Source organism: Theropithecus gelada, chromosome 8, assembly GCF_003255815.1.
Source record: "Theropithecus gelada isolate Dixy chromosome 8, Tgel_1.0, whole genome shotgun sequence".
In the NCBI taxonomy this organism is placed as follows: Eukaryota; Metazoa; Chordata; class Mammalia; order Primates; family Cercopithecidae; genus Theropithecus; species Theropithecus gelada.
The window spans coordinates 143,471,818-143,488,338 of NC_037676.1; the positions used below are offsets into that span (position 1 = coordinate 143,471,818).

Here is a 16,521-nt window from a genome sequence, read left to right on the forward strand (position 1 = left end):
GTGGCTGGGGGCAGTGCAGTGGCTGATGTGGGGGGCACTGGGAGCCTTGGGGTGATGAATATATTCTAGGTCCTAATGGTGACAGCCACACTACTGTGGACATCTCATGCCAACTGTCAAACTGCCCAGACTGGGGGAACAGTATTTCCAAATCTCTGGGTACGGACGGCAGACAACTCTTTAAAGAAACTCCAACTCCGATCAGGGAAAACTTGGGTCACTACGTTGTCCTTGTAAGTGTAATTTCAGTCAAACCTTGAGAAATAAATTGGGCCTTTTGTTGTCTGGACTCAATCTAAGCACATCTAAGAACAAACTCATTAAAGCCCTGTTCCTATCACCTGTAAAAATACCTTCTATTTACAGTTCCTACTCTCCTGCTGAACACAGACCAGGGCTGACAGTTTTACATGAACTATGTAGTGCTTAGGGTCAATAAAGGTTACTTTCATCCGGTTAGGGTCAGTTTGCCACAGCCTAACCACTTACTACAACTCTTCCCATTTCAGTCACCATTTCTGGAGGTTTATATGGAACAGACACCCCTGCAACTTCGGAAAGCTACCTTTAATATGCACTACATATATAGTGTAGTGAAGTACATATGCAGACAGGTCCTGGGCTTATGACGGTTGGACTTACGATTGTTCAACTTCATGCTAATGTGAAAGCCATACATATTCACTGGAAACCGTATTTTGAGTCCTCATACACACTGGTTTTCACTTTGAGTACAGTATTCAATAAATTACATGAGATCTTCAACACTTTATTATAAAATAGGCTCTGTGTTACATGATTTTGCCCAACTATAGGCTGGTGTGAGTGGTTCTTTTTTGTTTTGTTTTGTTTTTGAGACAGGGTCTCACTCTGTCATTCAGGCTGGAGTGCAGTGGCATGATCATGGCTCACTGTAGCCTCCATCTCCCAGGTGCAAGCAATCCTCCCACCTCAGCCTCCTGAATAGCCGTGATTACAGGTGTACACCACCACACCCAGCTAATTTTTTATTTTTTGTAGACACGGAGTTTCAGTATGTTGCCCTAGCTAGTCTTGAACTCCTGGGCTCAAGTGATCCTCCCACCTCGGCCTCCCAAAGTGTTGGGATTACAGGCATGAGCCAGCGTGCCCAGCCTGATGTGAGTGTTCTGGGCACGGTTAAGAAAGGTGAGGCTGTGCTATGACGTGCGGTGGGGTAGGTGTGTTAAACGCATTTTCAACTTAAGGTATTTTCAACGATGGGTTTACTGGGACGTAGCCCCGCTGCAAGGTGAGGAGCGTCTGTATTTGTCCTCTGAAATTTTCTCAAATCTATACAAGTCTCATGTAATAAATAATCAAAACCAAACAACGCAATGTGCTAAGCTGTATAGAAATTGAGACCCACCATCTATAAAGTATGAAAATTCCAAGGTGTTGCGGAAGCATTCAGGTTTTTAAAGCCACAATACACATCATCCGCCATAGAGAAAACTAGGGAAAAGCAGTTCCTAATGACTCTTTATCATATCAACTCATTCTCAGGAACCAGAGGTTCTAAATTTTGTATTTGTCACCACCACCAGAACTCGTTGTCCAGAAACTGAAGGATGGTGCCCAATTCGTAATTCCAACCGCCTGAGCTTTGTTATGACAATGCTTTCATAATTGCCTCAGTGCCAAGTCCTTACACACTGAAGGGACAAAATAAATGTTTAGTAAAATTAGTTGCTACCCAACTTCTCCCTGGCTAAGGTCTAGTCGCAGAAGTGGTCCTTCAGTTCCATGAACACATCCAGGTCTCCCCTCCCTCGGCTCTGGATGCGATGCCCAAGAGCCCTTGCCCTGCTCTCCATACAGGCCTGCCCACACTGGCCCAGCCCGTTTCTCTCCCTCGCTGGTCGGGTCACTTTCTTTCTCGAAGTGCCCCCCTGCCACAGAGCGAAGCCCCCTAGCCCACAGATGTGGGTCCTGTTCACCCTCCATGCCCTAGGATATGATGAGCACCCAGGGAGCACAAGCAGAATAAATGCAGAGTGACACACACAAGAGAGAACGAAAGCGCAACCTGAACCCGGTCCCCTACATCCGACTCCCCAGCCCTCCAGAAAAGAGTCCTTTAACCGTGCCTGAGCCCCAGGTCCTCTGGCCTTCTCACGAAGCCTTCTCAAAACAAGGTTTTTAAAGATCAAAAAAGACACAGGACTGCAAACGGAAAAGCACGCTGAAATGCAATAATGGAAGCACTGGAAAAGTAAGATGAGTGCTTTTTCATTAATGTATTAAGCGACAAGATCGAGGGATGGACACAGTATCTCCTGTGATTTCGGTAATAATGAGCATCAGCTCCACGGCAGGGTGACAGGAAGTCGGTGCCGATGCCAGCAGGGCCGCCCCGCACACAGGGGGAGAAAACGCTACAATTTCATGCTGGAGTCAGATCCGTGCACGTAACCGAGGGTGCCGCACTGCAGCGAGGCTGAGTGAGCGTTCACGGAACAAGAAACACTTTATTATGTTTGTACCAACAAACATCCCTAAAACCACCAAAATAAGTAGGCTTAAAAATACTTTACTGTGCAACATGTGGAATTCTAGAATAAAACTGATGCTTCTAAATTGTCTGCCTCTTACCCAGACACCTTATATGGCTAAGGGTTTGGAAAATGACAGATTTCAAAACTTTCTTAGATCATAAGGAAAACTAAACATTCTGACAAAACTTTTCAGGCCCAAGACACTCCCTGTGGGGACTCCCTACAGGGTCCCCGCTCTCTTGCCCAGTAATCTGGAAGAAACACATCTTGTACATGTGAGACTGGTCATGCCCACCTGCGCGTGTTTGTGAATTTCCGTGTTCTCACACCCACCTGTGCGTGTCTCTGTGAATTTCCGTGTTCTCACGCCCACCTGCACGTTGTCTGTGAATTTCCGTGTTCTCATGCCCACCTGTGTGTCTGTGAATTTCCGTGTTCTCACACCCACCTGCGTGTGTCTGTGAATTTCCGTGTTCTAACACCCATCTGCGTGTCTCTGTGAATTTCCGTGTTTTCACGCCCACCTGTGCGTGTCTGTGAATTTCCGTGCTTTCATGCCCACCTGCGCTCATCTGTGAATTTCCGTTGTTTTCGTGCCCACCTGCGTGTGTCTGTGAATTTCCATGTTTTCATGCCCACCTGTACCCCTCTGTGAATTCCCGTATTTTGATGCTCACCTGCGCATCTGAATTTCCGTGCTTTCATGCCCACCTGTGAGTCCGAATTTCTGTGTTTTCATGCCCACCTGAGTGTCTCTGAATTTCCATGTTTTCATGCCCACCTGTGCGTGTTGGTGAATTTCTGTGTTTTCATGCCTACCTGCGTGTGTCTGAATTTCCGTGTTTTCACGCCCACTTGAGTGTGTCTGTGAATTTCCGTATTTTCCTGGTCACCTGCGTGTGTCTGAATTTCCATGCCTTCATGCCCACCTGTGTGTGTCTCTGTGAATTTCCATGTTTTCATGCCCACCTGCGTGTCTGTGAATTTCCATGTTTTCACGCCCACTTGAGTGTGTCTGTGAATTTCCGTGTTTTCCTGCTCACCTGCGCGTGTCTGAATTTCTGTGTTTTCACGCCCGCTTGAGTGTCTGTGAATTTCCGTGTTTTCCTGCTCACCTGCGCGTCTGAATTTCCGTGCTTTCATGCCCACCTGCATGTGTCTGTGAATTTCCATGTTTTCATGCCAACCTGCGTGTCTGTGAATTTCCATGTTTTCGTGCCCACCTGCGTGTCTGTGAATTTCTGTGTTTTCATGTCCACCTGCATGTGACTGTGAATTTTCATGCTTTTGGAAATGCCTGTCACTGAGCCATCTACCGTCCACAATAACCTTGGATTCAAGTCAACAGCAACAATGATAAGATGACAGCATCTTTCAGTGTCTCCCACAGCCAGGCACTGTTCTAAGCGCACCTGGGACCCTCTTTGGGTTGGTGTGCGATTGCAATCACTTTACACACGAAGAATCAGAGTGTGGCACAGAGGGTCTCCCAAATTCGCCTGCATGACACAGCCAGTGACTGTCAGTGCTGGCGACCCTACCCTTCGCTCATCCTTCACTGTGCCCTGGCAGGGACAGCGGGGGAGATGGGCCCCGGCTGAGAGTCAGTATGTATCAGTGCCAATCTGCCCCAGACACTCAGCTACTTTGCCAAAACTGTAATTCAGCGTCAACATACGAAGATCGTTCCTCCCCAAACCTGGCTAAAAACAGGAGAAGAAAACCAGCATCAGGGCAGGCTGAAGGGAGAGGAGACCAAGACTTCTGTGCCCGGGGTTCTCCAGGACATGCCATCCTCCACCTCCGGAGGATCAGAGCCACGCCCAGTCCGCTAGCACTCCGCTCAGCGTACACTGCGCACAGACGGGGAGGAGACTTACCAATCTGCAACAGTATTGGTGTGACCAGAGCGGTTTCCATGGCGTAACAGAACTCCCTGCCAAACATCACCGCCCCGTGCATCACCCACAGGCGCACGGGGATTCGGTCTATGGACCCCTCGCTGATGGTCTCGCAGTTCTCGGCCTCTGCGCCTCCGGCTTTCTGTGGGTCCGGCAGGGGCACGGATAACTCTTGAACTTGCATAGATTCCGGGTCGGCATTCTGCGGAGCCATTTTCATTACCACCAAAAATATATATATTTATCTATATATTCTATCTATATAAATAATGCTTTCATCTATCTGTAATGATAAATAAGACGTCTTCTCTTTCTGCTTCGGTTGTGTTCCTCGGGCAAGTAACACTTACATTCCTCTTTGCACAGGTGGGTGTCTCACAACTTCTCACAATGGTATGAGACATGCAGCAACACACAACGATTTTTGGTTGGATTTTAAACATATGGCTTGCTGGTTTACTGTGAATTAGAGTTAAAAATCCATAATTGCCATTCAGTTAATACCAGTTTCATCATTATTACTGAAGAGGTGCTGAAGTGAATTTTCTTGCTACAGAGAAGTGGGAAGGTGACACAAACAGGTGTTCCGCTGGTAATCCCCATCGAGTGACTGGATGATCTGCAAAACAGGAAAACAACCCGGCCAGAGTCAGGGGCGGCCAGCAGATGGCCCTGTGGAGCGCCGCCTGACCCCCGAGCAAGCTGTGTGCCCCAAGGACCTGCCCCGAGATCACACGCCTCTCTGCCACTCACTCTGGGTACGTCCGTGCAAACAACCAAACCTACGTTCTCGAAAAACATTTTCTCATGTGGAAGTGAATCCTGGGGAAGGACAAAGGTGGGGCAATCAAGGAAAGCAGGATCAAAGAGCAGACAGAGAAAAACGCTAGAAATATTCACCCTTTGGCCAGTAACAATATCATCCACCCCGTGTACCACAGCACGTTAACTATTCCAGCAGGCTGGAGGCGGCTGGCGACGCCCTTTGGCTGCAGATATCATGAGAGGGAAGTAAGGAGGTGAAGGGAAAAGTAGGGAAGGTAGGAAAAAGAGAATCAAAAGGTTAAACTTTTGTTTAAAAAAGTCTAATTTGTTAGAGACAAGGTCTCACTCTGTTGCCCAGGCTGGAGTGTGGAGTGCGCAGCCTCAAACTCCTGAGCTCAAGTGATCTCCCACCTCATCCTCCCAAGTAGCTGGGACTACAGGTGTGCACCACTACACCCAGCTAATTTTTCTAAGGTCCCCACTATATTGCCCAGGCTGGTATCCAACTCCTGAGCTCAAGCGATCTCCCCTGCCTCAGCCTCCCAAAGCACTGGGATTTACAAGCATGAGCCACTGTGCCCAGCCAAAAAGGGAAACTTTAGACCCTGCCTGGACAGGTGGAAATGAAAAACAAAAAGCAGGCTGGGCACGGTGGCTCACGTCTGTAATCCCAGCACTTTGGGGGACTGAGGCAGGTGGATCACCTGAGGTCAGGAGCTTGAGACCTGCTTGGGCAACATGGCGAAACCCCGTCTCTACTAAAAATACAAAAATTAGCCAGGCATGGTGGCGGGCGCCTGTAATACCAGCTACTCCAGAGGCTGAGGCAGGAGAATCACTTGAACCCGGGAGGTGGAAACTGCAGTAAGCCAAGATCACACCACTGCACTCCAGCCTGGGTGACAGAGACCCTGTCTCAAAAAAAAAAAAAAAAAGAAAAATTAAAAGTAGTAGGAGGCTGGATGGAATGAGGATAGCATGATTCCCTGTCCAGCAGGGAGTTCGAAATCTACCCAAAGGCACCTGGAACTCTGTGATATTGGCCTTTAGGTTATAAAACCTCTTGGTAATAAAATGAAATTACAGACCTTCTCTTCAGAAAAAAATGCACGCATGTGCCAAACTCTGACTATGGTACCTACGGGTTCGGAGACTTCCAACCCACACGCAGCTTTGCTAGGGTCTGTGGAACCCTATCACCGCAACCCTCGCGTTTCCACCACCCCGCCTCCAGTGACAAACCCAGCTTGGTGACAAATTCTCCACCTGGACAAACACATACAATAAAGCAGAAATAAGCCAACTGGAAATGCTGCCTTGGACATGTTTGAGGAAATGAGGTCAATCTCTCCACAGGTGAGATAAGATCGGGGATGTGGAACACCCCAAGTTCAGAACTTCTGGAGTTAGGTTTCCAGACACCGGGTTCAGTTCAATTGAAGCCAGAAAGAGCCCCTGAAAACATACCTAAATGGTGTTCAAGGTTATATGAAGGTAGGTCTATGGGCCAGTATCTTTTTTTTATTTTTTATTTTTTTATTTTTTCAGACAGAGTCTCGCTCTGTCTCCCAGGCTAGAGTGCAGTGGCGCGATCTTGGCTCACTGCAAGCTCCGCCTCCCGGGTTCACGCCATTCTCCTGCCTCAGCCTCCTGAGTAGCTGGGACTACAGGCGCCCGCCACCGCGCCTGGCTAATTTTTTTTGTATTTTTAGTAGAGATGGGATTTTACTGTGTTTGCCAGGATGGTCTCGATTTCCTGACCCCGAGATCCGCCTGCCTCAGCCTCCCAAAGTGCTGGGATTTCAGGCATGAGCCACCGCACCCGGTCTATGGGCCAATATCTTACTGAGAATTTTTCCAACAACTGGTTTCAATAAAAGTATTTCTCATTAATTTCCACCGAACCAAAGGTGGTCTTAATTAGCTCCTCTCTTTCTCCCCAGAGACCAGAAACCTCGAGGTGCCGTCTTCACTTGGCTCCTCTCTCACACAGCCTCGACGGAGAAGGTGGGTCCCCGGTGCGGGGGCCCCAGGAGGCAGAGGGCTCTCTGTATGGGAGGTTCCGTACAGCACCTAAGGAAGCCGTGCGCCTGGCTCTTCCGTTCCAGCTCTTCCCTACATCTTCTTTCACGCCGCAGCGGAAACCAGAATGCCTACTAATTCCTTCAGAACCAAAGGCTCAAGCAGTGCTACCTATGTGTTTGCTTCTTACGTCCCCCGAACGTCGCTACAATTCCACATGACAGCCCTTATCTGAGAATTCTTTCAAGTTTGCCAAATGTCCTCTACCATAGAAACACCTCAATTAAAACAAGAGTTTCCAAACTGTCACCTTACTGCAATATTTTTTCAAAAAACTCTGTCATGGAACTTTTTTTTTTTTTTTGAGACAGTCTTGCTCTGTTGCCCAGGCTGGAGTGTGGTGGCGCAATCTTGGCTCACTGCAACCTCTGCCTCCCGGGTTCAAGCGATTCTCCCGCCTCAGCCTCCCGAGTAGCTGGGATTACAGGCGTGCGCCACCACACCCGGCTAATTTTTGTATTTTTGGTAGAGACAGGGTTTCACCATGTTGGCCAGGATGGTCTCGATCTCCTGACCTCATGATCCACCTGCCTCTTCCTCCCAAAGTCTGGGATTACAGGCGTGGGCCACTACGCCCGGCCAGAACTATTTCCAACATACACAAAGTAAACAGAATAGCATAAGAAACCGTCAGGTTTAACAAGGACCAACATTCTGCTATTCTTGTTCCGCCCCCACCTTTTTGGAATCATTCCTAACAGAAAATGTCACGATTTTCCCTGTTTTCAGTCCGTCAATCTTGTACCAGAATAGGGTCAATGATTTTAACTGCTTTCTTCCACCAGGTAAGAGGAGGCATTTTTGTGAGAGGAAATAACACCCAGACACGTCTGCAAAGACTGAACACATCAGCTGGGTTTTGAGCAGGAACAAAAGCAATTAGTTTTCTAAGAAATCCTAATGACTTAATTATAAACATCAGACCCTGCACTTCTGCTCAATTGGCCCTTTGTCCCATTGCGGTGTCCTCAGAGACTTGTGCCTGAAGTGAAGCAGTCTCTGTTCCTAAGAGTCATTTCAGTAAGAGCTGACAGTTAGGCAATAAATGTCTGTAATAAAGTAATATATGAATTATTTGAAGGTAGCGATTCTCAACCGGGGGCAACTCTGCACCCTCCAGGGACACTTGGCAATGACTCGAGACATCTCTGATTGCGACAACAGGGGGAGGAGGGGACAGTACTGACGTCTTACAGGCGGAGACCAGGGATGCCACTCAACTCACCACAGTGCACAGAACAGCCTCCAGCAGAGAAGGCCCCGGCGCAGAATGTCAACAGCACCAAAGGGAGACGCTGTGTTCTAGGGTTATTACTAAATAGGAAAAAGGTTTTCTTTAAAAATGCTTCAACCCTTGATTATTCCATTCTGAGTCCATCATCAAGACCAGACACTGAAGCTTTCTCTGTAAAGCTGGATGATGAACATTTCAGGGATTTCGGGCCACAGACGGTCTCTGTTACACATTCTCCTTTCTTGTTTCTTCTTCTTTTTTTTTAAACAATCCTTTAAAAACACAACACCCATTCTTAGCTTGCTGGTCATTCTTATAAATCCCAGCTCTGCACTGGATCTGGCCCCCAGGTCAGTTTGCTACCCTCCGGCCTGGCCTAGGGTCAGGAAGTCGCCGGAGCCTCTCTGTTTAACAGGAAAGAAGGCAATGGTGGAGCCCTGCTTGGCTCCCGCACCCCTCAGCCTCACTCTGCTCCGTGCCACCTAAACCGTCTGGTCCTGACTTAAAGCAGAACTGGAAAACGCACGGAACACACTCCCGTGGCCGAGACGACCCGAGGCAGCAACGCTGCAGGCCATTCCTTTCCCAGGCAGCTCAGCTGCGCCCCAGCCAGTGGTATTTCTCAGCACCTTGTCTGCAAAGAGCAGGTTGCGTAAGAATCACTGATGAGCCACACAGAAAAGCCCCAGGCAACCATCGGCCTCCCGTGTGGAGCATGGACTCCAACCTTGGGGCCACAAGGATGACCACCAAAAGGTCTTAGGGATCAGCAAAAGATTCATTCGGCCTGTGCAACAGAGTCAGACCCTTTTTTCAAAGATTAGCATGGTGGTGCATACCTGTGATCCCAGCTACTCTAGACGCTGAGGCAGGAGGATCGCTTGAGCCCAGGAGCTGAAGACCAGCCTGGGCAACACAGCAAGACCCCATCTCTATTATAATAATTATTATTATTTTTAATTAGCCAGATGTGATGGCATGTGCCTATAGTCCCATCTACTCAGGAGATGGAGGCAGGAGGATTGTTTGAGCCCAGGAGTTCCAGGCTGAAGTAAGGTACAATTATGCCACTGCACTCCAGTCTGCGAGACACGGTGAGACTTTATCTTCTTTTTTTTTAAACAGATTCTAAAACAAGAATCTTTTGCCTGGGAATAGCTGAGGATTTCACAAAACGAAGCCTTCAGGGAGCAGAGGCCCTGTGTTCTTAGTAACAGAGTCGCAAATCCACAGAAGGACAGAGTGGTGCAGGAGTGGCTCCCTTGACATGGAAAGTCAGCTGCCTCACTGGAGTTCCTCTGAAATGTTGGGGCTTTCCTACCAAACTTCTAACAACCGGTGTAAAACTGACCTTTCAAAGAGAAGATGAAAAGGAGGGAGACCAGCCGCTGGGTGGGAAAGGCGTCTAGCTCACACCGCCAGAGCATCTGCATGGCTACGGTCAGGGCGAGCCGCCAGACACCGCTGCTCAGCAGGCTGAGGGGCCAGCACGACGGCTTCACACCTTGGGGGACTGCTGACCCAGCCTGCCAGTGACGGCGCTGCACGTTCAGCCATGCACCCAGGCCCCACATCAGGCCCCCTAGCTCTAGAACCATGCCTGGGCAGTGCTGCCCATCGGTCGAGGGATCACCCTTCGGAGCAGGCTGCCTCTCCGCCAGCCTGCTCCCTTCAGTCTCTCCGCTGAGCCTGGCTCTGCCCATGCCGCCGGCCATGCATCTCTACCTCTTGCCCTTCCCACCTTCAGCTCAACCACCCCAGTCTGAGAGACTCTTCTCAGGGCTCACTGGACCCCTTTAGAATGGGTGATCCCCATCTTGCACAAAGGATTATGACAGCTACTGGTGGATGGCCAAACCCTGCCAGGCAGTGAGAGAAGCCCCCTCAAGAGACCCCCATCCCCTGCTTTCATCTGTCCCCAGATCTCCCAGCATCAGTCCCCAGTGGGCAATGTCCATCCTTCTCGAACCTGGGCTTTCCCTTCCACATGCACCATTTCCAGCCACACAGTAAGAGCTCGATGAGGCTTGTTAAATGAACAAATGAAGCAAATGAACGAATAAGGCTGATCAGTTGATAGGTACTATGGGGTGTCTGCACTAGAAAACCACTCCCCACCCCACCAGTCTCTAAGGAAACTATTTTATATGCTCAAGTTATGCCCAGGTGCTCCGGGTGACCAGCCACCGGCTCATGCCTCCCTGAAGTCCTCATGAAACAGCATGAGCATGGCACGGGTGTCACCTGTTACGCAAGTAGCCTACGCATGAACACAGCTGGCTTGCCTTCCTCAAGCAGGGCAGAGGCAGGGGCACAGTACACGGATTTTACACAGGTGACTTCACTGGCATCTATATTAATGAAAACAACAAATATCTTTAGACATCTTGACTTTGTTTAAAGTAGCAGTAAGTACAAAAATCTACCAAATGTCTCACACCTTCATGAACTTATCCAAGGAATGTCATCAACCTAGGGTGTCAACACCAATGCAAGCTTCCGAGCTTCTAAAAACAGGCAAAGTTGAGGCAACCGTCCAAACAGTAATCTTAACAAGGCTAAATTAGCCATTACAACAACATCACCTCATGTTAACCAACCTTAATTTCCTCAAGGATATGCACCCATTGGACTAACCCAGTTTTCAAGGTGAGTATCTTGGAGACAACACCCAACAGCTCACAGCAGGATGCCCCCTGGTGCAGCTGGTGCTTCCAAACATTTTATTTCTGCAAAGCCCTGGGGATTCTGTAAGCATTTTAGGAGAAGTCAGGAAATAACTTAAAAATAAAGTTTAAGTGTTGTACTTAGAATCAAGGGTCATGGCCGGGTGCAGTGACTCACGCCTGTAATTCCAGCACTTTGGGAGGCTGAGGCAGGTGAATCACGAGATCAGGAGCTCAAGATCATCCTGGTCAGCATGGTGAAATGCCATCTCTACTTAAAAAAAAAAAAAAAACAAAAATTAGCTGGGCATGGTAGCATGTGCCTGTAATCCCAGCTACTGGGGAGGCCGAAACAGGAGAATCGCTTGACCCGGGAGGCAGAGGTTGCAGTGAGCCGAAACTGTGCCCCCGTACTCCAGCCTGGGTGACACAGCAACACTCCGTCTCGAAAGGAAAGAAAGAAAGAAAGAAAGAAAGAGAAAGAAAAAGAGAAAGAAAGAAAGAAAGAAAGAAAGAAAGAAAGAAAGAAAGAAAGAGAGAGAGAGAGAGAGAGAAAGAAAGAAAGAAAGAAAATAAATTAAAGGTCATATCACCTAGTCAATACCGAAAAATCTAGCGGGTGGAACTGCACGGGACAGCACACAGGGAAGGCCATGGTGACCCGGCCCCAGCACTGGCCACTCTGAAAGGAGAGCTAGTGGCCTCCGGGTTGGTGCCGGAAGCACCAGCATGAGCATTTCTTCAGTTAAAGGGCCAAGGTTGAAGGACAGGTTACTGGGCCCGCAGCCCATGGGAAAGGTACTAGCAAATTCTGATACGTTTAAGAACACAAGAACATGTCTTGGTCAGGAAATCCATGTAACAGGCTACTGAATGTTCAACCCAGATGACAGCTCCCAGTGGAAAACTATGTGGGTCCCTGTGAGGCCTCAGATCCATATGCTCGAGTGTGCTGTGAGTTAGCAGCCACTTTGTGTCTCCCAGTGGCCCTCTGGGTGTCGCAGTATGATTGATCTGAGAGTCCACTGCCAGCCCTGGGACTGCTCTTTTGCACACACCAAATGTCGACGTGCACGTCTCCATTTCTCAAGGCTGCAATCTGCCCCACCCGTGTGCCTGTCTACCTACCTGCGGGAGGCAGAGAGGCTGTCGGGACATCTCGACCTCTGCTGGGGGAGGGGAGGGTCCTGATGTTGCTGCTTCTCCCCCATCAGCGCTGTCCTACTAATTCTCTCATGTTTATTGCCAAGAACTTCATGAGCACATGAACTTTATGAACTTTAAGAACAGACTGGTTCGCTCTGGGAAAAAAGTCTTTGTTGGTATTTTTATTGAGATTCCATTAATGTTATAAACTAGCCTGGGGGGAGCCGATATCCTCAGGCTGCTGAGTTGTTCTCTCCAAGAACAACAGCGCTCCTGCACCTGTCCACGTCCTCCCTAGCGCCTTTGGGGAGAACTTAAAAGCAGCCCTTCCACGGTCTTCCACGTTTTCTCCTAATTAACCTTTGTCATGGTCACTGCAAATGGGATTTCCTCTGCCCTTATGTTCTCTAACTGGCTAGATCATGACAGCTGGTAAGCGTTGTTTACGAAGTCAGGTATAATTTACATGCAGTGAGAATCTACTACTCAGACAGTTTCAACACATTCCTATCAAGACAGAACCCGTCTATCATGCTGGAAAGGCCCCTGTGTCCCTTCCCATCTAATTAAGGCTATTCATTCTTATATTTTCAGTTTACAATCTAATTCTTTTGTTGTCTGAGCGAGAATGGACAAAAAAAAGAATATAACCAAATTAGCAAGTCTACCAAACCATTACCAAAGTATGCACAGCCCCCCACTTAAAGATGGACCTTATTTCCAAAGTTCATGCACACATGTTTGGATGTGATGGTCCATTTCCTGAGAGACAGCAGTGGACACCTCTAGGCCCTCTGGTCCTCCTCACCCACAGCCCTCGCTGGGATTGGAACAAGGGCCCATGTGGTGCATATTTCCTGAACACAAAGCCTCTGAGGCAGTTTGAAATCCTTCCCTTCACGGCCTCCCCCAGTCACTTCATCTCTAGGGCCTCACAAGAAATGAAAGGAAAGCAGCTCTGAGAAGAGAAGGGAGGAGTGTGCAGGGAGGGGCCGGGCACCAGCGCAGGGTGTGTTTTCACACTGAGCGAGGGCAATCAGACACCATAAAACCAGTCCAACGTCCAGCAAACTACAGCCATGAGGTCACTTTCTTAGAGCAAGCAAATTGTTTTCTGTAAGGAAACTATTTTCTATAAGCACGAGAGCATTATCTGAAAACCGGAAAATGATTCTTCTCAGCACAGAGCTGAAAACGGCCGACCGAGGCATGACGTCACGCCCCTCCTTCCCCCAGCACAGGCAATCCTATACCCCTGAGAGCTGCCACCGCCTCAGCTGCTTTAAATGCAGAGAAGCTCAAAAGTTAAGTTGTGACCTGTTCTGGTATCTTATGTTCAAAAGAAAAGTGCAACTTTTCGGGCAGATTTTCCCTAGCATAGAAACGCAAGCTTCCCTTTGGAGCCTGTTCCAGCGATTGTCGGGGCAATCGGTGACAACAATTTTGTTATGATTCGCAGATGCACTCAGACAAGCGAAACTACAATTGTTCCAATCAACAACTTCCTCTATTGTCCTGTTTCTAATTTAAGGGTAACTGATGCCAAAACACATGACTTCCTACAATTTGCTGAGTGGAAAAGCTGGCTGTCAACTTACATTTCACCAGAAAGGTAACTGGAGAGTTGCTGCTGACACACACCTCAAGCTTGGGTCAAACTTTCAGATCTACAGCACAGTACCAGCGTTCAACAGCGACAGGAGAATTCCACGAGCCACGCTTCCTGGGAAGTGGTCTAGCGAGTCCGGACAACACATGTCCGCACAGTGACCACAAACATGCGCTGCTCCTTTCACAGCCCTACACACGAAGCGCATGTACATGTATGCATGGGCCTGACGCCGTGGGGTGCAGGCACCGCCTGTGGGTGGCACATGCTGATGGGGGCCAGCTCACGGAACAGCTGTGTGTTTTCTGCACCCACCACCTAGAAACAGGCATGAGTAGGGGCACCCATAGTCAGACAAACCCACTACTACCATCAGCCTCAGACGGCCCCGTGCCATCTTCACCAGTGCAGTTCCCCCAGTCACGGCCAGCACGTGTCTTCCTGCCTCTCCAGATGGCCATGGAGAGGAACACTAATAGCAGCACTGGCAATTCTGCTTCTAAGGCTATTTCCTGAAAAGCTTGTGAGAAATCCCACTGACTTCCAACACAAAACCAGTGTGTGTCAAGAGATGATGACAAGCCACAAATGGGGTAGAAGTATTTGCAAAAGACATTATCTGATAAAAGACTGGCATCCAAAATATACAAAGAGTCCTTAAAACTCAACGAAAAGAAAATGAGCGCTTCTACAAGTTCCTCCCCCCGTGTATTTGGCACGTGCCTGGCTGGGCGGGAAGTGTGGGGCATTCCGAGTGGCAAAGACTGGAAGCAGTGTGTGCCGGAAGGGCGGAAATTTCCAAAACGGACCTAACAAGGGGACCCAGATATTGAAGTGCCGTATTCCCACAAATGTTCGCCATCACTCTACCATTAAGATATTGAAATGAAGGAAATATCAATTTTCTAACAATTTGTGGTACCCTGGCCTGGCAAGCTGTCTTGAGCTATACTGGACTCGGAGTAGGCACATAGTCAAGCAACACGACGCAGCAAGGGAGCCCCAGGACAGCTGTGGGCAGGCCCCTGAACTGTGGGGGCTAGCAGGACGGGGAAGGTGACCTGCCTGTGAACGGCCAGATCGGTGTGCACATAAAGCAAGTGCTGCATTCACCACAAGCCAGGAGACGTTGGTGACACTTCCACAGCCTTCCTTGGACTCTGGCCTTCCCTTGGCCTCAGCAGCTTCACTGCTGTCCTTCAGGAACGATGCCAGGGCAGCAGCTCTGGGAAGCCTGCAGACCACATGCTGCCGTGTCCCCCGGGGCCTGCATGGCTATACGGTGCGACAGTCCAGGCTCCTGCACTGGAGTGGAGATGCTGTGGGAGGGAGGCAGGCTCACCAGTGAGCGTGCGACTGTGCACATGCGTGCCTGCAGAGTTCACAGAAGCCCTGTGCGGGCAAGAATGCTCTGACTACTTGATGATTCCCCGGACAGTGCCGGGGAATTGCAGTTTTGAGGCAGTGCAGTAGCTTTACACTGTGTGAGATGGATTCTCATTATAGAAAGTATGATGCACGTGATGTGTTGGATTTTGAGGCTTACAGAGTAGTGTATGCTCAGTTTCAAAGCAAAGAGCTGGAAGAACAAGAGCCAATAAATGATCTTTTGCTACGTGGGGGAAAAGATGGCAAAAAGTCTGAAGACACCTCACCAAAGATGATACACAGACAGCAAATGAACATATGGAAAGATGCTCCACACCCGAGGTCCTCAAGCGGATGTAGCCGTGGTGCCACCACACACCTATCAGAACGGCCAAGGCTTAGAGCACCGACAACAGCAAACGCAGGAGAGGATGTCGGGCAGGAACGCTCGCTCACTGCTGGCAGAAATGTAAAATGCCACAACCACTCCGAAAGACACTTTGCCCACTTCTCACAAAACCAAACATACTTTCAACCATGCCATCCGGCAACCAAGTTCCTTGGTATTTACCAAACAGAGCTGAGAACTTACGTCCACACAAAAACCTGTGCGGCTGTCAGATGTGACAGCCACTTTATTCGTCATCACCAAAACTTGGAAGCACCCAAGACGTCCTTGCATAGGTGACTGAATAAACCGTGGAACATCCAGACGATGGAATGTCATTCGCCGCTAAACGGAAATGAGCTCTGAAGCCATGCATGAAAAGATGCGCGGGCACCCTGAATGCGTATTTCTAAGGGAAAGAAGGCACTCTGAAACGGCTTTTCCAACTGCATGACTCCAACCAGACGACTTTCTGGAAGTGGCAAAACTAAGGACACAGTAAAAGGAGCAGCGGTGACCAGGGCCTGGGGAGGAAGAGAGGCGGAGGAGGGTGTCGGGGCAGTGGAACTGCTCTGTATGGCACTCTAATGGCAGACACATGTCACTATGCATTTGCCAGCCTACTGGAGCTGCAGCGCCCAGAGTGGAGACCCTGACATGACCCCCGCACTGGGGTGACAGAGACGTGTCACTGCAGGCTCATCCACCGTTATCAATGTCCCACTCTGGCCGGTGACATGGACACTGGGGGAGGCTGGGAGTGGGGGCAGGGGCACACGGGAAATCTGTTATCTTCCTCTCAATTTTGTTGTGAACTTAAAACTGCTGGCCGGGTGCGGTGGCTCA

At 49.2% G+C, this 16,521-nt stretch overlaps 2 protein-coding genes across 2 annotated transcripts in view; one reads left to right on the forward strand and one right to left on the reverse strand.

Moving 5' to 3' along the window:
- The window catches only part of SLC45A4 (solute carrier family 45 member 4), a 100,306-nt gene that overhangs the window by 42,721 nt on the left and 41,064 nt on the right, over positions 1–16,521 (reverse strand). The window contains 1 exon segment of the mRNA XM_025395114.1: positions 4,397–5,036. Within this exon segment, the coding sequence (XP_025250899.1) occupies positions 4,397–4,637 (241 nt within the window). The 5' untranslated portion in view covers positions 4,638–5,036.
- Positions 5,032–7,439, forward strand: LOC112630211. Its single transcript, XM_025394343.1, is given in 3 exon segments — positions 5,032–5,175; positions 7,126–7,228; positions 7,231–7,439. Coding segments are annotated over 3 exon segments (456 nt in total).